Here is a 22,503-nt window from a genome sequence, read left to right as displayed (position 1 = left end):
ATAAGGATCATGCCACTCGTACTCCCCGGGGTCCCACTGTAGCCGGGCCAAGGGGCGCGCTGCATATGCCCATATGCGCCAATCCGAGAGCACATCAGCAGGGTCGGGGTCAATATGCCACTTCCGAGAAGCGGCAGCCACTACCCGAATCCTCTGAAAGGTGCACTCTGCAACCAAAGGCGACTCCACCTCCACTCTCTGGAGTCTGCCCTCATCCTGAATCTCAAAGTAGAGGCATCTGCCATCCTCAGTGCTAGCTCTGACAGCAATCAGGATCTCCAACTGTGTAAAGGCTCCCATCCACCGTGGGGCCACTGGCTCGAGAGGTGTGAACCACTCCTCTGTAAGTGCCTCCTGAATATCATCCCTCATAATCAACCCCCCTCTGAAGTGACTCAACCTCTCCACCTGGATCTCCTCTGGTAGACTGCAGAAAGCCTGCCAGTCTCCAAAACTACGAGCTGGGCCTGCCGCTAAAGGTCCCCAGGCTAGACGAGGCCGAGAACCCAGCATATGACCCTGCTCCGTACGAACCGCTGGGCTCCAGATGAGCGGCTGCTTGGCCCGCTCCTCAACACAAGAAGGAGGCCGCTGAGAGAGCCCCGGTCTCAGCAGCTCCCAAGCTCTCAGGATACTCAAAGCAAATCTGTCCTCCCATCCTCTACTGAGGCCTGTCCTCCTCATCTCTATGAAGATCCAGCGAATCTTTGGTGCCCAAGTACCCCTTGCAGGGGGCGCCCGAGCCTGCAGTCGCTGCAGGAGGAGCTCGTTCCAAGGCTCAGCGCCTGGAAGCAACCCCCGAACAATAAGCTTCCCCAATAAGGCTCTACTCTGATCGACTGGATCTATAATGCCCAAACCGCCCTGAGCCAGCGGAAGTGTAATAACTGCCTATGCAACCTTTGCCCGAGCTGGCTGACCGTCCCGCCCAGACCACAGAAAGTTCCTGATCAGCCTCTGTACCTGGCTGATGCAAGAGCTCGAGAAAATCCAACAAGACGTAATGTACCACATGGTCGCTAACAGCACCTGATTTGCCACCACCACCCTCCCAGCCAAGGATAGTCGAGCTGTACTCCAATACAATAGCTTCTTCCGAATGCTCAGAAGAAGCGGGGCAATCTGCTGCTCAGGTGACAAATCGAGGCCAATCTGGCATCCCAAATACCGCACTGCTGTGCCTGGAGGAATCCATCTAAAACCGGGGTCCGGGCTCCATGCCGAAGTGGGAGCACTACTGATCCAAAAGGCCACTGTCTTGCGCCGATTGATCAATGCTCCCGAAGCTGCACTAAAAACCTGGAGCGACTGCTCAGCCCGAATAAGATTGGCCTCTTGGCCATGCAAAAATAAGCCCGTGTCGTCTGCAAACTCAGCATCAAGCAAATCCTCCCCCCGGACTGGGAGCTGAAGTCCTCTCAAACCAACCTCCTCTGCCGTCAAATACATACTCATAGCCTCCGCAAAGAAGAGAAAAAGGAAAGGGGCGAGAGGACACCCCTGACGGACTGATCTGGTCAGCTCAAAACTCGGCCCCCGTCCTCCTGCAATCAGCACCTGGCTGCGAGCTGTGGAATACAGAGCTGCCACCCCTCTGATCCATCCTGGCTCAAAGCCCAGGCGAAGCATAGTGCCCTCTAAGAATCCCCAATCAACTCTATCGTATGCCTTCTCAAAATCGAGAAGCATCACGACCAAGTCCTCGCCAAGAAATCTAGCTCGGGCCGTCGCCTTTCAGAAAGTAAAGATGTTGTCAAGGATACTGCGCTCCTTGACAAATCCTGTCTGAGTAGCATGAATCAACTCCCCAAGGAAGGGCTGGATCCTCAAACTCAAGGCCTTTGCTAAGACCTTGTAAACAGTATTGAGGATCGTAATAGGCCTCCAATGCCGAATGTCATCTGATACTCCCTCCCCCTTGGGGATAAGATAGATCAAGCCCTCTGAAAAGCTCTGCGGCATCACCCCAGTGTCCAAAACCTGCTGAAAGCCCCTGCGGAGGTCTGGCCCCAAAAGGTCCCAATAGCGCAGAAAAAAGGCCGGCGTCAGTCCGTCCTCCCCTGGGCAACTATGTCGCGGCAGGACCCTCAAGGCCTCGGCAAGCTCAATCTCTGACAGAGGCGCACCTAGAACTGTACGCATATGGTCTGTGACCCTCCTCTGCACATGGGCCCACACAGTCTGTCTGCAAACATCTCGATCCTCAGTGGCTGGCTCCGCTGAAAGCAGGTCACTATAAAAAGCAGTGGCAATGGCTCTGATCTCCCCGAGCTCAGTAGCTACCGATCCATCCGGTCTACCAAGCTGGCGGACTCCTGCTCGCGCATGACGGGGTCCAGTGATCTCAAAAAACTCCCCAGTCACTCTATCACCAAGCTGCGTCCACTGAGAGGCCTGACGACGATAGTAAAACTCATGTCTCTGCTCCTCTACCTCTCTAACCTCCTGGCGTGCCTGGCTCAGCTGGGACGCCACCCACTCACATGCCGGCTGCTGCTCCTGAATGCGCTGTAGCGAAGCAAGGCTGCGTCTCAGCCGTTGCTCCCGCTCGCGAATCTCTCCCAGTCGTGTCAAAGCTGCAGCGTGTAGAAAAGAGCTAAGATCAATGAGTCCCTGGGCACACTGGCCCGCTGCATCCTGGTCAGAGCACTGACTATCATGCCAGATCCTCTCAATGTCCTCAGCGAGACTGGGATTTGCAAGTACCCTCTCTGGGATCCTCAACTGCAAGCTGGGCTCCCGTGTCCCCTCCTCCAATGTCAATATAACTGGCGCATGATCTGAAAATGAGGTGCCAGCGAGAATGCCGATGGAGCCCCCTCGCTCCCCTAACCAATCGCCCACATAAAAGCGATCAATCCGTGATAGATTAGTCCCTCCCTGCCGGCGATCCGACCGAGAGAAACTAAGACTGTCCTGAGACCGGGAGAAAGCCCCATGCTGCCATGCATCAGTGATCCTCAGTGACATGCAAAACCGGTCCCAAGCTGCAAGCTCCGTGCCGTGCACTGTAACATGACTGCCTCCCACCCTATCTGCCGGGTCCTCAAGCATGTTGAAGTCTCCCCCAACACACCAATGTGCGGCCTCTGGCAATGCATCTGTAACGTGAGTCCAGAACTCTGCTCTGGCACTAGCATGATTGGGCGCATAGATGTTGAGCACACCCAATAGCTCATCATGCATCCTCAGAATGACATACTGTGCTCTACCAGGCACAATGATCCCTCGATCCACAATGGCCTGCCGCCGTACATCTGCAATAACCATGCATACTCCTCCCTGTCCACCCAAAGGACCAAACCCTGCAGACCAAAAAGTGTCCCATCTACCAGGCATCACCGAACCATATCTCCGGATCCTGCTCTCACCCAAGTGGTGCTCCTGCATCATCAAAATGTCAATGCTGCCACCAACCAGGTATCTCTGAAGCTCCTGCCTCAAGCAACCTCGATAGCGTATAAAGTGTGCTCCGCCAAGGCCCTGTACATTCCATGAGATGATCCTCATGGATGCCCTGCTGAGGTGGATGCTGTCTCAGCCGTACGGCGGGCCTTCGCAAGCGGCTTGGATGGAGAGTAGTCCCCATCCGAACGGCTGCGAATCTGCCCACCCGGTGTACTGCAAGAATCCCGGATCAGGCGCCAGTGGCTGTGGCCCATGGCGACTGCCTCCTGCTCTGACAGAGAAACCTCGTGTATACTCACATATCCAGGGTCGCGTGCCAAGTCTGCCACTATGCGCACGACCAAATGCCGAATCCCTGAGGTATCCACACTCCCGGGATCCAAGAAAAAATGAGCCAACTCCCAAAGTCGGCCTATCACATCTGTCATCTCCAGATCGCTCATGTGGTGAGAAAACTCAACTGCCTGAGTCTTCAAAGTGCTAAGAGCGAGCTCTAGAGTCCACTCCCGATCACAAGGTCCACATAGAGGGAACGAGAAGGCCACCGCTGAGTCTAGTGCCTCCTCCCTGCGGGCCGGAGGTATCACTACATGAACTCGAATGGGTGCTGGCTCATGGGGGCCCTCTGCTCCAAAAAGCCGTGTAAAGGTATAATCAAAGGCCTCCGAGCGCTGTCTAATGCCAAGGCGACTCAGCCGACTGCGGATAGATGAAATCCGTGAGGCCCTAATCGGCATAGGTCTCCTCTGTGATGCTCGAGCGAGGTCAGTGCTCAGCGCTCTCCGGACTGCAGGTGAGCGCCAGGGAACTGCCAGGGTCTCCCGGGAAGGTGAGGCGGGCAGAGGGGGAGGGGGGAGGCGAGGGAGGTGGAGAGGGAGCCGCTGCCGAAACCGGAGCGGGGGCGGGAGGAGGCGAAGGTGGAAGCAAGGCGGTGGGAGGGGACGGGGGTGGGGGTGGGGGGGGTGAAGGAGGGGGAGCTGGCATCTCCTGGTCCTCGGTCGCTGCAGGGGTCTCCTCCTGAAGGGGAGCAAAGCTGTTCCTCACGGGAACCCAGTGAGGCTGAGACTGTGGCTGCTGCTACAGCGGTCTCTGGGCGTGCTGCTGTGGCTGTCTCCCTCGGCGGCGCCCCTGTCCAGGCTGCCACTCCGAGGTCTCTGTGGCCTGAGCAGGTGTCCCTGAGGCAGCCTGCCGAGCCGAATCTGTGGGCGGGCCATCAGTAGCCTGCTGGCTGTGGTGAGGGTCGAGGTCTCCTGCGAGGGCAGGCCTTGGCCAGATGACCGACCTGCCTGCAAATGAAGCATTGGTTCGGGAGCCCCGAGAACTCCACTCTCTGATCTATCCACCCCCCCCCCTATCCTAGGTAGCTGAATGACCTTAGGAAGGGAGGAGATGTCAGACACCAACACTCTGACCGAAGGTAGCCCAGCTGCTCTGGCCACCACTGAAGCTGCTGAGGGGCCCGTCTCTAGTACCGAGCCCACCAATGCTCCGAGCTTGGAGAGGAGCGGAAGATACTCCCGGCGGAGACCAGGGAAACAAACTGTAATATGGAAGAGGCGCTCTCCCTGCTCCGCCGTTGCTGGGTCAAATCCATGCTGCCAAGGTCTGAAGAAAGCCCGAGCACCCCTGATGTCCAGAGGACTCATGGCAAGGACCTTGGCAACGCTCTGGGCGGCCTCGAACTCGATCTGATAATGGCCCCGGCCCAGGAGCTGTACATCCAGGATCTTGCCCACATCTGCAAGAAGGCGAGCCTGAAGAAGATCCCTGATCTCCCCTCTGCTGGGGCGAGTGCCGACTATACGGCAGATGGTGGAATGAGCCTGGAGGCGTTCCACCTCTGCGGTGAGGCTCGCTTCCTCTTCCGGCGAAAGAGAAAGCCTGATGGGGATGTCCTCGGGGGCGGGCGAGGGGGCTGCGGATGAGTCCCTCTGAGGCGAGGCGGGAGGAGTCTCCATCAGAGTCTGAAGCTCAGGCGAAGGCGAGGCGAAAGCGGAAAACCTGCAAGAAACGGGCTGCACACAAAGAGGCGGAAGACCGGATGAAAATGAAGAAAATCAAAACCCCCTAGGGATGAAAAGCAGCACGAAAGAGGAGGGAGGGGGGGGGGGCGAAAACGAAGGAGACGCCCTGAGGGGGGGGCGGCAACAACGCGAAAGGGAGGGGAGGCGGGGCGCTGCTGAAGGGAGGCGGGCGCGAACAGGCGGAGAGGTGGGGGGCGAACAGGCGGAGAGGAGGGGGGCGAACAGGCGGAGAGGAGGGGGGGCGAACAGGCGAAGAGGGGGGGGGGCGAAAAGGCGAAGAGGCGGCTAGGAGGGGGGGACGAAATGGCGAGGAGGGGGGAGGCGCAGCAGCGAGGCAGGAGGGGGCGCAACGGCGAGAAGAAGGGGGCGATGGCAGGCGGGGGGTGGAGGGGCGAACAGGCGGAGAGGTGGGGGGCGAACAGGCGACAAAGGGAGGGGGGGCGAACAGGCGGGCGCGCAGTGCAGGGTGGAGGCGGGAGCTTCAGCGAGCTACGAGCGTCCATCTGTGTCGGTTCCTTGACTAGGAATACAACCCATAGATTCAAGAGAGCACACCCAGGTTTGGGGAAGGATTTGGTTTTGCCCAAATACTTGCATAAATTTCCCGTGTATGTTGTCTGCTTAATTAGGGAGGAGTCTTAAGATTCAAATGAGTATAGTCGGTTTTGTGAAGACTTAGTTTTGGATATCTTTTTTTAATTCCACTGTTCAGCTTTTCAGCATGGACAAAAAGACAATGACAGACTTTTGCGATGTTCTATCGTAAACAGGATGAACAACAAGCACAGATTACAACTTTGCGGGTAAGCCACACTGAATGTCAACATCGTCATCACAACAACAATCGTGAGACATTCGCAACATCACCATGCCTGTGAAAGTCCTTCCCGTTAAATGTGGAATACCGAGTACAGAGTTGATGCCTATGGTCCAGAGAGGCATCGCAAGAACAAATGTCACCATGACTACAATTGGGGGGATGGTCGTGAGAGCAAACACCATCACTCTCCAAAAAGCGCTCCTTGAGGAGGCAATTCATCCCCTTCTTGGACCAGACACCTTTTTCTTCTCATTCCTTGTGATGGCTGTTTTTCTTATTTTCTTATTTTTTTATGAGGCTGATTAGAGGCAAGGAGATGACCATCCCTTGTCAATATTTTTAGCTCAAACACATGATCTATATATCAATTTTTTTATCAAAAGAAACGGGTTTGAGCCCATTCACATGAAATCTTAGCTTTGAGAGGAGGCCAAAGAAGAAGCTCCCATGTTCACTTCTTTCTCGACTGGACATCTAGCTAATGTTCTCGGTAGAAAAGTCCCCTACTCTGCTGTCCCCTTTCCCATCTAGCCATTTGCACTTGTTTTTCAACTTCTGCAAGTATGTTGGTGAGAAAAGTTACTGCTCCATAAAGTGTCCTGCATTAAGTCACTTTCCCATCCACTATGTGCTCCGTTTCATACTAACACCAGTGACAACATCACTAGGTAAATAGATGGGGGCCTACAAAACACTGGCCTTCTCCTCATTCTGCACCGCCTTGAATAAAGCCACCCATGCAATCAACTCAACTGATGAGGCTTTATTGGATAGTAGGATAAAAGATACCTTGCCCAGTCCTCTTCATATGGCCTAGCTTGCATATACAGCATGAGGCTCCTGTGCCTACTTCAGGTCTCCTTCCCATCGTTATTGGCATTCTTCATCCAGTTTTTCTATCTGCAAGCATCTTGTCTTGTTGGCTTCTTCACATTGCAGATTTCACTGTACTAAATCTTTTAGACAGCCACTAAACACTTAATTTTGGATAAAAATTCACCAATATAAGCAGCACCAGCACTCAGTCCCAATGGTCAGCCAGGTCACCCTCCTTCAGAAGTGTTCCTTTGCTGATAGAGAGTGAAAGGAAAAGCAAAAGGCTGAAATCTAACTCCCTATGTTCTTTACACAAATCAGGCCCTGCAAATTGCAAGCACCTCTATAAGGCCCTAAAGATCTGCTCAGGTTCTGCCACATTTTGAGGCTGGTTCTAGAGGTCCTGCCGCTGCCGAGTTATGCTCAAGAAGGGGCTATTTCCAGCCTACTCATTCTCATAAGCCTCCTGACGGCTTCAGAACTGTGAAACCCTTTAAAGTTTATAGGCATAAAAATCTAAGCATCTACATGTGTGCATCCCTTACCTTTCCTTTATACAAATAGGGCTCACAAATGGCCACCACTCTGCTGTGTGTGCAGAGATGTTTGGGAGATCTAGTGGCAGTTTCAGTTGGTATCACAGCCGCTCGGGCATTGACGCACGAGTAAACCCTCCAAATGGTTTCCCAAGAGTATGGCACATGCATCCATCTCGGGACGATGCATTCGATGATTCAATTGAAAACATTCAAGAACTAAGCCTCCCACCTTCAATGTGGAGGTTCTTGGCTCTTGCTGGTGGGTGCTTAGTCAAAGGTCCCCTTGGGGCTTGACCACCTCCCCCACAGGTCGTCAACCTAGGGTATGCTCTAAACAGTCTATGATTGGCTCACAGCCTCACCACCCCCATCCAGCAACAGTGCACACAATAGATGTAGAATGTGCAACATTTTCCCTCTTCATACTTATTTTTGGGACTGGTAACTGTGTTAAAAACTACTGTCCAGAGTGTTCAGATCATAAGTTGTCTCAGCTGTCATTTACTCATTCCACCCTATCCTAAGCAATGTTAAGCAGCAAGTCACAAGCACACATGTAGAACTAGATGCCTCAGCAGTAAACCAAGTGGATCACGAGCACCAGGGGCTATGGGATAGTTTACCATGTACATCACCGACTCAAGATGGTCTAAACCTTGAATTCAAGGGGAGCTAGTATACTACAGTTAACATACAAAAGTTACAAACAAGAATTATTACACAACAATAACGTTAGGCACAGCTTTACATAGATTTGACTTCCATGAAATGAGGGAATTGGTTGCAGGAGCATCAACTATACAAGAGACCCATTTTCTTGCATAACATCACATAAAGCACCTTCAGCACATATAACTCCTCTTTCCTATTTCTTTCTTAGCCACAGCTTAACACATAATACATCCCCAACAGAAAGATTTGTGATTCACTTGAATTCTGAGCCTGCTGTATATGACACTATAACACAACATACACATCACGGAAGGTCAAAAACTTGTTGGCAAAACATCAAAACCTATATTTCTTCAATTAAGAAATCATGCATGAAAAGTGGCAACACACAATAAGGGTTTCCATAGGCCTTTGAACAAGTTGTTGTGATGGGTTTTTGAATGAAGCAGAATATGTCCTTTTTGTATGTTCCAAGATTGAAATATTTCCTGGCTTACTGTCGCTAATGTGTGTTGGTAGACATGCATGGTCTTACATGTATATGGCATGACTACATTCATCAAAAAAATGAATTAAAAACATCTTTATATTGGGTACTGATATACATGATGCCACATGGGTAGATTCGAGCCCAGTACTGAGCTGTAACTCAGGAGGCCTATAAAAAAAAGGGGGGGGGGGGGAAACACAAGACCAATTTTTTTTTTAAGGTGGGGAGTGGGGTTGTGACCTTGGGCAAAGTTGTCTCAATGCGCTCGTGTTGAATGAGTTGGGAGACCATGGTTCTGCAAGAAACGAGTTTTCAATGACTTGATTTGAGCTTGGCTCAACGAAGAGAACTTTTAACAGAGGAAATTTCAACTTTACCTGAGCATAGCCCATCGATGTTCCCCCGTCCGATTAAGCTTACGCCTCCGGACCCCGTGCTTCATTTTCGCCCCCTCCGAGAAGCAGCTATGCGGCGAGACGGCAGCTCACAGAGTTTAAATACAGATAAGGGTTTCAGACCGGCCTTCAACCGCCCGCTAAGATGGGTGGTTAGAACTTAGGAAGTGTAGTCTGAAAGGCTTATGAGGCATACAGGATTGCAAAACTTGGAGGCTATAAACCGATATGGTTTATTCGTTTTTAGCACATTTTTGTCATTTGTAAGGCTAAGATTATTCTTCAGAAGTTAAGTGCTATGGATTTAATGATTTAATGGGCATACGTCTTTCTTATTTGGAAGTGACACCTATTGAAAATGATGCATCTTTAAATTATATATTTTTACCTCTTATATACTAGATGGTAATCATCGCTTATCTTACATTATGTCGTGATTAAGTATTAAATTATGTCAATTATAATAATAATTTTATTTAAAATAATCATTAGCACTTTTGAGTTTGGATAACCTACTAATTGAAGATAGTAACACTTACTTCGATATCCAATAATTAAATGGCATAATTAAATTTTAATCTACTAAGCTCAGTATTATTATGAGAACCAGTGCCAAACTAGAACATTCAATCGAAGTATATTTAATTTAATCATATCTTGAGCATTCATAATTAAAAATTAAAAATATTAGCTTGAATTTTGTCAAGTAAAATTAATTTCTTTACATAGGGCTTCATCCTTCTGGGACACAAACACAATGGGATTGGCTGCAACACCACCAACACAGCTGAAGTCCAACTCTTTATCCCTTAACCTTTTTTATCTCCAAAAAAAACATCATTCAACCAATTTAGTTTGCTAATTTTTAAGTTTATCCAATAATTAACAAGTTGAGACAATCTTGACATGCTACTAAAGCTAAGTCACTGAATTAGCATAATGAAGCTAGTTTGATTGATTTGCCTTGCTTGGCAGTTTCATTAGTGCAGGGCATTAGCAAAAATGAACCCATTTCTGCATTCAAATGAGCCCATTTTTCTTGCTTGGTTTCAAATTCAATTCCTTCATGAAGAAAAACGTTAAAAAAGTACGATGATTTAATTTTCCTCTAAGATGTTTGTTGAATAATTCCTCTGAGGAGAGACTTGCTAAATAATTCCTCTAAAAGGCTTGTTATCATTTTTCCCATGCTTTTTATCATCTAGGACTGTAATCCTTCCTTTTGTTATTAAATACTTACAAATATGATAATATTTTGAGTTCTTGAAAGATTCTTAAAAGTTAAAAAATGCATTTGAAAAATCCTTTTAATCAATTCATAGTTTAAGTTTGTATGCACAATTAATGTCAATCTTATTAACAAAGAGAATTAATGTATTCCCTTGTAGTGTGAAGGGTGATATTATGAATTCGTTTGTATAATATGGGAATTCATTTTCTAACTTGGGATAACCTGAAAACCAAAATTTTGGAGCACTTTTGAATAAATACACCTTTAATCAAATTACCTTAGAAGTTGCATGTTGGCGGGCCAACCAGCTCGTTTTGCCGCTGCCCAGATTACTACTGGACTGATTGTTACGCAACAACCGGGTCTTCTGGTTTCATAACAAACTTGTAATAGCTTCTTGATGAACCGATAGTACTTGTGGTTATAATGGAAAAGAGAGGGATTAGTCGAATAAGGGGATAGAGGAGCGTGAGTCCAGTCTACCCAGCTAAGACTATAGAAGGTGTGCATCACTATCAGGATAGAGAGACATGTCGAGTTTACTCAGGCTCTGAGGAGAGGAACAGTACCGAATAGGGACACATGAGAGTTGAGCGGGCAGTTCATGGGCAGAGTTAATCTAAGGCATTGTACTGTAATATTCATAAATGGATTGTGTCTCCTCTCACTGTTTCTCTTTGTCTACTCATCTCTATCTGTGTTGTATTCAATCTTGGATGTGATAGGTTGTTTGGAATCTAGATAACCATAGGAACTAACTTGCTTGCATATTCATGCTCAATCTCCTCGTACTTAGGCAGACGGTAGCTCAACAATTGCACGTTAGCTTATCTCATTAGGTGCAGCTACATTAGTCGAGTCTCCTTCGGGGCCGACTAGGTGGTCTGGAGCCACATAAATGCTGGGTCCTAACTAAACACTGACACTTTTGGTGATCCTATTAAGGAACTGGTACACCAGGTAGGGGAGTGAGAAAATAGAGGTTAGTCCTAGGTCAGTCCTACATAGTTGGTTAGAAAGTAAAGCTAGTTGAGATGAACCAGGAAAAGGGAGTACGCACATAATGAGGTTAGGAATGTTTAAGAGAGACTCATAAGAGCACAATGAAGTAGGCATGGAGAATGAAGGTAGCTCAAACAGAGCAATGCGGTACTGTCGCCCGTAGGTAGACAGGCTGATACTATAAAGCACGAAGGACAACTGCACCGTCCAAGAAGACTAATAGAAGGGATTCCGCAGCAGCTGGAAAGACCGATTTAGGAACCACTGAAGAATCAAGAATAAGATCACTAGGAGCCACCAAACAGGAGGCAGGAAGCTTAAGAAGGAGAAGAACCAGCAATTGTGGGCAAGATGTCCCTCAAGTATACTAAATTCAAGGGCAAGAGTGAGGAGGATCCAGACGCCCACATCTTCACCTTTGAAACCACGTTCCTGGCCACCAGAGCTCTGTTGTCTCACAAAAGACAAAGTATTTTGTGACAACATTGAGTGGCAAAGTCACCAGCTGGTACTCCCAATATGGTTTGGAGCACTTCCAGGCATTTGAAGAACTGAAGAAGGCTTTCTTGAAAAGATTTAGGAAAGGCAAGACCATAATGAAGGTGCTGGAAAAGCTACAGAGGATGACATAGAAAAAGAGGCTAACAGAAGACTATACAACTGAATTTCGAGTAACGCTGATGTGCCTGGATCAGCCCAACCGTCCCACTCCAGGGCACACTGAGCCAGTGGTTTGTGAGAGGACTGAGGAAAAAGCTATTGACAGCAGTAGCCAGAGTCAGAGTCCAGTTAGGAGTCGGATGTCGAAGAGCGAAAGCCCTAGAAAAAGAAAGGCAAGAAGTAGGCAGTAAATGTTCAGGAAGAACTAAAGGCCACCCTAGCCAAGATTGCCAGAGGACACGTAAGATTCGAACTCAGACCAAACATCTAGCACACAAGGTGCAACAATCAAGGGCACATGAAAAAGGAGTGCCAGTTAAGAAACACTCAACAAGTGTGCACTATCTGTGTGGGATGAACAATCACTCTACAGAGACGTGTTACTATAATACTCGGAATAAAAATCCAAGGGTGGTGGAAAGGCAACTTGCAGAGCAAGCTCCGGTCGTTAACCAGGTCGCCCACAAGACCTCAAGTTAGCTGACCTTATGGAAGAGGGGATGCCAGATTTGGACCAAGGGGAGTGTGCTTTTACTGCAATGGTCTAGGGCATAGACAAAATCACTGTACCATCTTTCAGGGCCATCAATAGGAACTGCAAGAGGCAAGGTCGCAAGGGAGGCAAACCTAGCAAGAGTTGCTGCTGTAAACATGGTAAAGGTAGACCATGGGGTAGGAAAAGAACAAGAGAAACCACTAGAGGCCATGGTTGTGACAAGATCACAAGGACTTGTCAAGACGTTGACATGCAGAAATGCCAAGTCGAAACAGAAAAAGAAGCCAGAATGGTGGGTAAGGGTCCGAGAACAAATCACCAAGTTAGTGCAAAGCACACAAGGGATGGTGATGAGGACAATGTAGAAAAGCCTGCCTCTGGGAGAGCATCTTGAGGAAAATCTAAAAAGGAAAAACCTGGTCAAGAGAAGAGAGGAGATTGGCGCAGGAAAGAAGCCGATGCCTAACTGCCAAAACTGGAGTTAATTACAGCCCAGAGTAGCAGAAGTGTCTCGAGAGAAGAAAAAGATAGAAATATGGAAGGGATCTAGATCGAAAATTTGACAAGAGGAAGTCAGGAACATGAAAGGGAAGCAAAAGAGAAAGAAGGAAGGATGCACAAAAACTAAAGCATGGCAATTGATAGCAACAAGGAATACAACCTATGGGAGGACCTCAGCAAGATGAAATTGATCACGCTGGATCAAATGCTGAATTTGGTTCCCAATTATAGGCAAAAGTTTCTTCAAGCCACAGTCCCAAATGAGAATTTGGTGCAGATACCCTTGCAAGAACTAGAAAACCAAGTAGCTGAATGCAAGAATGTGGAAACAGTCCAAGACTGTGATACATCCGTTCCAAAAGCGACCATCAATATTAGAGGAAAGACAATGACAAGGGTCATTCTGTATGGAGAGGATCAGGGGTAAATATAATATCAGATAGTCTGGCTAAAAAGCTAGGAGTTACTGACATGCAACCAACCCCATTCCAGATTTGCATAGGTGACTAGAGAAGGGTCCTACCTATAGGGATAATCTGAGGAGAACAAATAGAAGTAGCAGGATTCATGGTCACTATCGTGTTTAGTAGTTCTCAAGATGATTGAAATAGTAGGTGCATATGGAGCGGAAGAATAAAGCACAACTAGGATATGAATAAGATCACAATTAGGAGAGGCAAAAAAAAAAAAGTTTCCATTCCAAATTTGCTGGAAAATATAGGCTAAACCCGGCAAGACGACCGATGCACGAAGAGGGCCTAAAGAAGGGGTAGAAGATAATGAAGAAGAGTAGATCATGAAGGAGAATCTAGATCTGTTGTCACTATTTGAGGTGGGCATAGAGAGGATTATACAAAGGTATGATCCAAAATTCCTAGTGGCTTATTCGGAAGTGATGATAAAGGAAGAAAGTGCATAGGAAGAGGAGAAGGACACATAGGACAGTGTGGCAGAGTTGCAGGCCGAGTAGGAAAGAGCAATGTTGGCCCTCAAGAAAGAGGAAGCCCAACTCAGAAAGCGGAACATCAGAGTCCAGGAAGACGAACTAGAAGAAGTAAACCTGGGGGACGACCAAGAGCCAAAGACAGTGAGAATCAATGCTCAGCTGAATCACGAATTCTTGGGAAGTCTCCTGGAATTGTTGAAGTCCTACAAAGATTTGTTTGCCTAGAATTACTCAGATATGAAAGGGATTGATCCTAGCTTCTACCAACACAAGATTAACTTGAAGGAGAATGCAACCCCTATCCGGCAGAGCAGATACAGAATGAACCCCAACTCTGTAAAACAAGTGAAGGAGGAAATTGACAAGTTGTTGAGAGTTGGGTTTATCTATCTAGTGGATAGGGCAGAATGGCTTTCACCACCAATAGTCATTGTCCCGAAGAAAAATAGGAAGTTGAGGGTATGCATCAAATACTGCAAGAAGCTGAACGCCTCCACCATATCGGATTTGTTCCCGCTTCCATCATAGATTCCTGGATGTGGTCGCCGGGCACGACATACTCCTTCTTGGATGGGTTCAGTGGGGACAACCAGGTAGTATTGATGGCCCCCGAAGATAAAGAGAAAACAGCCTTTGTGATAGAATGGGGGGCATTTACCTCCAATGTGATGACGTTCAGGTTGAAAAATGCTTCTGCTACATTCCAAAGGCTGGTTCAAGAAATATTCTATGAATATTTGACCACCTTCATGAGGGTGTTTATGGATGATTAGTGTGTTCGGAAAGAAATAAGAACACATAACACACCTCACAATGTGCCTAGAAAAGTGCAAGAAGACCAGACTGAGCCTGAATCCAGCCAAGTGTGAGTTTGTTGTGGTAACCAATGGATCCCTCTTAAGGCATATGTTATATACAGAAGGGCTAGTTATGGATCCGGCCAAGGTCGCGATCATTTTGAAGCTGCACTTGCCCAAGAATGCCAAAGAACTTGCAAGGTTTCTAGCATATTCATGTGGTTCCGGGCGAACGTGGTGGTGCCCCTTGTACAGTTTGACGGTGAAAGATGTAGAATATGTTTGGTCCGAATCCTATCAAGAGGCATTTCGGAATCTCAAGAGAATACTGTCATCAACAGCACCCATTCTCCAGCAAAACCGAACTATGACCTAATATTCCATGTGTTTGTCAATGCCTCTGATGTTGCCAAGTGGTAGTGCTCTTATGCAGGAAGCGAAAGATGGCTAGTACAGACTAGTCTACTATGCAAGTAGGAGGCTACCACTACGGAAAAGGAGTCATTGGAAATGATCTACTCCATCAAGAAGTTCAGACACTACTTGTTGGGTAAGATGGTTGAATTTCACGTAGATCACAAAGCCCTCCTATACCTAATAAACAAACCAGACTTGGGAGGAAAATTGGCCAGATGATGCTCTTGCTATAGGAATTCGAGTTCAACATAAGGCACACCCCAGGGAACAAGCACGCAGTGTGGCAAACTTCCTGTCAAGACTAGAAACAGGAGAAAAGCCAAGAGGGGGTGGAAGATGATTTCCTAGATGCACAGCTTTTCCTCATACAAGGAGAGAAGCCCAGTTGGTGTATGGCAAAATGGTACAATTCCTGTCTAACTTGTCCTTTTCGGAGTACATGTCCAAAGATCAGAGAAAGAAGCTGACTCTCCAAAGCAAGTCATTGATGGTGGTGGCTGGGCAGCTCTACAAGATGGGCGTCAAGATCAGATACCGAGAAGATGTGTCCCCAAACATGAGCAACAAGCCGTGTTGGTAGAAGCGCACCAAGGCATAAGCTGTGGGCATTTTTTCGAAGAAGTTACGGGGCGAAAGGTGTTCCAGGCAGGTTTGTGGTGGGCAACTACGTTAAAATACGCACATAGGTTCGCAAAAGGAATTTGATATGTGTCAAAGGCTGGGAAAACCGAATGATGAAGATAAAATGCCACACATCCCAGTGTTGCTCCTAGAGCCGTTCCAAAAATGGGGTCTAGATTTTGTGGGCCCCTTCAAGCTAGTAGCTCAAAGAATAGGAAACAAATACATCCTGGTGGCCACAGATTGTTGCACCAAGTGGGTAGAGGCCAAGGCCCTGAAAGACTATAAGGCATCATCGGTGGTGAAGTTTCTATATGAAACCATAATGACAAGATTTGGATGCCCAATTGAGATAGCCAGTGACGAGGGGACCCATTTCCTTAATGAAGTGATTAGGAAACTAATAGAGCAACACACAATACTACATAAATAGCCAACACTCTACTATCCACCACAAGCAAATGGGCAGGCAAAATCCATAAATAAAATCCTGAAGGGAATACTAATCAAGACAGTGAATGAGAATTGGAACAATTGGGACACAAATCTGCACTCAGCGTTGTGGGCATTTCGGACAGCGTATAAGAATACAACCGGACTTACACCTTTCAGCATGGTGTATGGACTAGAGGCAGTGGTGCCCATGGAGTTCCTAACACAAAGCCTCAAGTTGGATGAAAGGAGACTACACATCGCATGGACAACCGAGATCGTGTAGAAAAGGAGAAAGTTGCAGGTGGACAGGAACACAAAATTCAAGATCTTAAAAAAGGAGATGCAATCTTGCTGTCATCAAGAATGGGACCCCACCAAGGAAAATTAAAAATGAGATGGATTGGCCCATTCAGAATTATCAGGAAAATGGGAACATGAAAATTTGAGCTGGCAAATCTGGATGGACAAAGCTTAAAGAAACTGGTGAATGGGTACATGCTGAAGCCTTATTACAAAAAAAATGCCAGAAATAGCAAGACAAGTATGTCTTGAAGGAAAAGCATGTCCAATTCTAGATCTAGATTTGGAGAACAGAAGAGAAGTGTGTCTAGATCTAGATCTGGAGAATAGAAGGGAAGTGTGTCCAGACAAAGATCTAGACCTGGAGACTGTCCAACAAGCTGAAGTGTCCAATCAGGATCTGGAAAGTACCCAAGAGGAAGAGCTCGAGTTCTGTCAAGATCGGGAATCATGATAGAATTCTGGAGTAGACAGAAATAGAAGAAAACAAAATCCAAAATTAGGATGTACATATGTAAATATGATTTCAGTATGCACAGAAACAAAGGAGCCAACTGACACCAGCATGGAAATGGCATGAGAAGCGAGGTTTCCACCCCGAAAAAGAGTGCATGAATGGAAAGGGACAAGTGTCGTGTCACCGTCACCATTGCCTGCTCCCAACCTAGCAATAATGACCTCGCAAAAGGCACCATAAGCACTCATGGCGAGATTGTGAAAGCGATTCAAAAAATTCATGGAGAAGTCGAGTAGTTATGGCCGTACCTAGAGAAAGTGTGCACCATGACAACGGTCAACCACCTCTCTGTCGAAAGCCCAATTCAAAAATTATTATGCAACAAGTTCTTGCTACCTTGCATTTTGAACTGCACTGCTTTTGAGCTCTCCTTCCACCCTCACCTTCTCTCTCACAAACCTAATGCAACTGAAGCAGACAAAATGGTGGAGTTGGACTACCTCTCATCCACCATGTATAAGGAGACAAACAAGCATGCCCAGTGGTGGCTGGAGAAAATGGGTTTGAAAGAATTTGCAGAGCTACCTTGGGAGGAGCTCCAGCACAACTTCAAGGCCGCTGAGCAACTAGATCAATCAAAACTCTAATGTCATAACGCTCCCATCAGGTGAGAAGAGAACTTGCGATCCCCTATATATAGCTGAGGTGCTCAAATTGCCACAGCTAAAGGAGAGGCTGAGGTCAAGCCAACTGAGGATGATGATTTGGTAAAGGAGTTTGGCCACGCTAGAGGGGAAGGCCAAGGAATTCAAAATAACAGGCACTACAGATGACGAGCGATAGAAGCAGATGCACTTCGTGGTGGAGATGATAAATCTTGCCCACAAGCCATACTATATGCATACGGAATGGTGAAGGTGGCAAAAGCAGGAACCAAGGTGGCATGGGCCGAAGTATTATACAATAATCTACAATAATCTAAAAGATTAGATTGGAAAGATCAATTGCCCAAACACAAGAACTAAGATTGGCCCTTACCTGACAGCTTTTTTCAAGGGACAATAAGGAGCTAGAAAGAAAGAGGAGGGCCAAAAAGAAATGCCCAGAGAGGAAGAAGCCGAGAAGCCCCAAGGTCAAGCTTTCGGACAGAGCAATGAACATGCTGCCTCAGGAAAAAAGAGGATCTCGAAGTTTGGAAAAAAAAAATTGGAAAGAAGGGAAAGACATGCAAGGAGGGGAGCAGTGGGCCGACTGAAGCAAAGAGCAAAAAAACAACTAAAGGAGGACTTGGCCGACATTGGCAAGTCCATCTTGGCGCACCAGTTGGAGCAGCAGCAGGAAGTAGCAGGAAAGCACTAATGAGCACAAGCATGTAGCTAGAGCAAGTGCAGTCGGACATCCCCGCTACCAGTGCTGTGAGCTTTTCGAAAAACATAAACACAGACTGGGTGCAGGGAGCCCTCAACTATCTACAGAGGTGCATAAATGATGGCTTGAAAGAAATGACCAAAACTACATGCTACTGTAAAGGAAAAGGATGCCATCATCCAGATGGTAAAAAGTCAACAAGAACCCTTGCAAGAAGATCTACGTAGGAGGAGGATGGAGGTGGACCATCTAGGATAGATGGAGGTCTAGATCAGGGAACTCTAGAAGGCCAACAAAGACTTCAAGGAAGAAATGGAAAGAATGAAAGGGGTCATGGCAAGAAGGAAGCAGGAGGTTATACAGTTGCACGGGGACTTGGACAGGGCCAGCACGCTGTAACGAGACGTCCGAAGGCCAGGTTGCCCTAATAAGAGAAGAGCACATCAGAATCATGAAAGAAGTGCAAGCCAGGGCTGATAGAGATAGAGTAGACCTGGTGAAGGAAGCAAGGTTGGTTGTCCTAGACGCCGATGAATTTCTGGAAGTATATGAGCTAAAAGTTGAAAAGATGAAGCAGTGGGAAGGGTAGGTCATTGAAGATCTAAAGGAGGGGTGGGGGGATTATTCGAAGAAGTTATCAGCAGCAATGCAAGCCCCAACACCGTCCTGTAGATAGATGATGCCCTACCACTCACAGGATAACAATTTGGAAGGATGCTCTGGACAACCAAACCAATCCCAGCTAAATAGGCCCGAAACCAACAAGAGCACTAGAAGCAGCAGCACCCAGCTAAGAAGGCCGAGGGCAATGGGGGAAGTGCCAACAGAGAAAAGCAAAATTGAGTAGCTTAAAAATGAGGTGGAGGTCTGGAAGCATCGGTTCACACTCTTGAAGGGAGATGGGAAAAATATGGCTACGCCGACAGATGGAAAGGGGAAAGAGATGGTGATATACAAGGGGTCATCAAATGGACCTGATCCCCAACAACGAGCTAAAAGAGCATGCATGGGCTGCAACAATGAAGAAGCTGGAGGAGTAGGAGAGCCATGAAACTGCACTTAAAGCACATATTGAAGAATTGGAAGGCCTCGTGCAGTTCAAGGAACAACAAAGGCATGATGGGTTAACCATAAAGACCCTCAAGAAGGAGGTAGAATCCACAACCCCTGCCAAAAATACAAGAAGAAAAGGAGGAATAATGACCGTCAATGAGATGAACGTCACTCTGACTGATAGCACATGTTGGCCTCCAGAAGAGACAGGATCAACTGGGATGCCATGAGGAAGGGCCATGCCAAGGAGAAGATGATAGAAGACTTTCAAGGATGGGGCAAAAGGGAAAAGAGAGATAAGAAAGAGCTGTAAAAGAGGGTCAAAGAAGAGCTGGGACAACAAAGCGTGGGTGTCTGAAAGGGCACTGTCCTAAACTGCATATAAACTTTAATGTAAACAACCCAACAGGCAGGCGCCCTGAGGCCTTCCATCTGGGAGGAGATTGTGAGATTCATGAACCAATTGGAAGGGTTGAAGGCCAGTAGGCAGGGGCAGGGTAGCTCATAGGTAAGTGCTGCATGACACAATGAAGAAGTCCCTCCCCCAAATCCAGAGCGGTATGCGGAAGCAACGGTCACAGATCCAAGTGAGACAACAACAGCTCATTCAAAGAGTGACCCTACTAAAGCCCCTCGCTAATAGAGTCATCCAACAGACATGCAAAGGGAGATGCCAAGGCCTGAACCTACATGAACACCACCTTATGGGTGGAAATGGGGTCAGTGGGAAGAGAAGGCCCAAGGAACCAGAACAGACGGTGTTCGAAGAGGACCTCATCACCCCCGAACAGACAGAGCCTCATGCCTTCACCTGTAGGAATGGTGATGGAAGTGATGCAGAGTAAGGGTGAGGCATCTGGATGCAAGGCCCATCGAAGTGCAACTCTGGAAAGTTGACGAAAGAAGCAGCATAGCGCACGCTTGGCTCTAAGGAGGAGAGGAATATTACCAAATAGGGACACAAGAGAGTTGAGCAGGTAGTTCATGTGGGTAGATTTCCTCTAAGGCATTGTACCGTAATATTCAAGAATGGATTGTGTCTCGTCTCACTATTGCTCTCTGTCTACTCATCTCTATCTGTGTTGTATTCAATCTTGTGTTAAGTTATGCCTGTTTGGATGTGATAGGTTGTCTAGACTTTGGATAACCTTAGGAACTAACATGTTTGCATTCATGCTCAATCTCCCCGCACTTAGGTAGCTGCTGATAGCTCAACAATTGCACGTTGGCTTATCTCATTAGATGCAGTTGCATTACTCGCATGTCGAGACGAGGTGTTCTGGAACCATGGAAGTGTCGAGTCGTCCTGACCACACACCGACATTGTAACCCCAACTCTACAAAGGAAGTCCAAACTCTTTATAATCAGACCAAGGCAACTTCTTGTCCTAATGATAATTTGCTAGCTTGTATGTCATGAGATTATGAGGAAGGTTCAACACCACTTTGGTGTCAATTGACACAAAACAATATAATTTTAATGAGGTAGTGTTAGTGGCATTAAGGATGGAACAATCCCTGGCAATTGAGCCCTTGAAAAAGAAAACGAAGAAGAAAGCCCAAGGCATAAGGTCACAAATTGAAACCAGTGAATCATCTTTGGAAACAAAAGATCCTCTAACTCATATGTTGATCTATTACCACTTACCTTATCCATTATGCCATGTCAAATCAAGAGGAATACTACACTTAAAGAAAAAGATGATAATATAGAGAAAGAGTTATATCTAGTTCAAAGGATAATATTAAGGTACCCATCCTACATTATCAAGTGTTCTTGTCTCACTGGTGAGGTCTAGTGCCTTAATGAGCTTGTTTATAGGCTGTTGGCAAAGCTAGCTTAGTCCAACATGTAGCAAATTTCTTTGAAGAACCAGAGTGGACCTTAAAAAATAGAGTGCTAATGATAAGTACCAAGCCACTCAGGCAATTTAATAACATTTGCTTTCACTTCAATTGGCTCAATCTAATAACTTAAAAAAACTTACATCATAGACTAAGATAGCTTATAAGTGCATGCTAGGTAGATAAAAGCTAAGCACAACTTCGTAAGCGACCTTTTAAAGGATACATCCTTTTGCTGGAAAGCATGATAATTTTTAAGAAAATTGTGTTCATACTGAAAATTGTATAATTCAGAGTCTTAGGAGGGTCACTCTATAAAAACCCTTATAAACTCATTCAAGCAGATTTCTATATAAAAATATCCCTAAAATTAAAATTTTATATATTTTAACATTAGTATTTACGCCCTTCCCCATGTATACATTTTGGATATTGATTTTAAGACTCTCTTATGTATATTTACATGTATAAATTACATTTAAATTAAATTTAAGGGCGGTTGTACAAGAAGGGTCCTCACTTTTGTTCACCTTCTAAGCCTTTTTGTAGCAAAAAACATCCAAATGGCTAATCTCACCCACTTGGCAAATAAGGGCGGTTGTACAATAAGGGTCCTCACTTTAGTTCACTTCTAAGACTTTTTATATCAAAAAACATCCAGATGGCTAATCTCACCCACTTGGCAAAGGAATTTAACATTGATATCTTCTAATGAAATATCATACCCTTAGTCATACACTTAAATATATCGTATGATAAAAATTTGAAAATTTCAAATGTTGATTCTTTTTGTTACAAATATAGTGTGTGTGACGTTTCCCAAATTTGAACAAGTAGACACTATGATCATTAAATGTGAATAACTTCCTTGTTTTAACTCAAATTCCATTCCCACTTTACCAACCAAAAAGGTATGTAATGGTGATATAAACTTGATTTATTTTTATTTTTTACTAATTATCATATGTTTTGAAGGTATACAAAAAGAGTAGTTTTTGTACATCACATCCTTATCATAAAAGTTGTTTATTTTTACTTGATTAAATGATATAAGGATAGGTAATTATGAGGATAATATGGCTATATAGTTGAATTTCGTTTTTAATGGTTATACTCAAAGTCTTAGATAAATTGAACATAGCTAGTAAATAAATTATAAAAAAATTTATGATTATACAATAATTATGTGATATACTAGTGCTATTCATGA

At 46.2% G+C, this 22,503-nt stretch overlaps 1 protein-coding gene across 1 annotated transcript in view; it reads right to left on the bottom strand.

Annotated features, from left to right (window-relative positions):
- LOC147640595 (uncharacterized) overlaps positions 1 to 9,373 on the bottom strand; it is a 56,001-nt gene extending 46,628 nt beyond the window's left edge. Inside the window, exons 1-2 of the mRNA XM_086813334.1 lie at positions 9,147 to 9,373; positions 9,010 to 9,064 (exon numbers count right to left, since the gene is read on the bottom strand). Coding sequence (XP_086669460.1) covers positions 9,010 to 9,064; positions 9,147 to 9,211 — 120 coding nt within the window. The 5' untranslated portion in view covers positions 9,212 to 9,373. The remainder of the gene's footprint in view (positions 1 to 9,009; positions 9,065 to 9,146) is intronic.
- Positions 9,374 to 22,503: the final 13,130 nt, after the last annotated feature.

Source organism: Cibotium barometz, chromosome 2 (assembly GCF_041138505.1).
Source record: "Cibotium barometz isolate CiBa-2024 chromosome 2, ASM4113850v1, whole genome shotgun sequence".
NCBI classification, from domain to species: Eukaryota; Viridiplantae; Streptophyta; class Polypodiopsida; order Cyatheales; family Cibotiaceae; genus Cibotium; species Cibotium barometz.
Note: the sequence above shows the minus strand (reverse complement) of the source record. Positions and strands in the feature narration are given on the sequence as shown.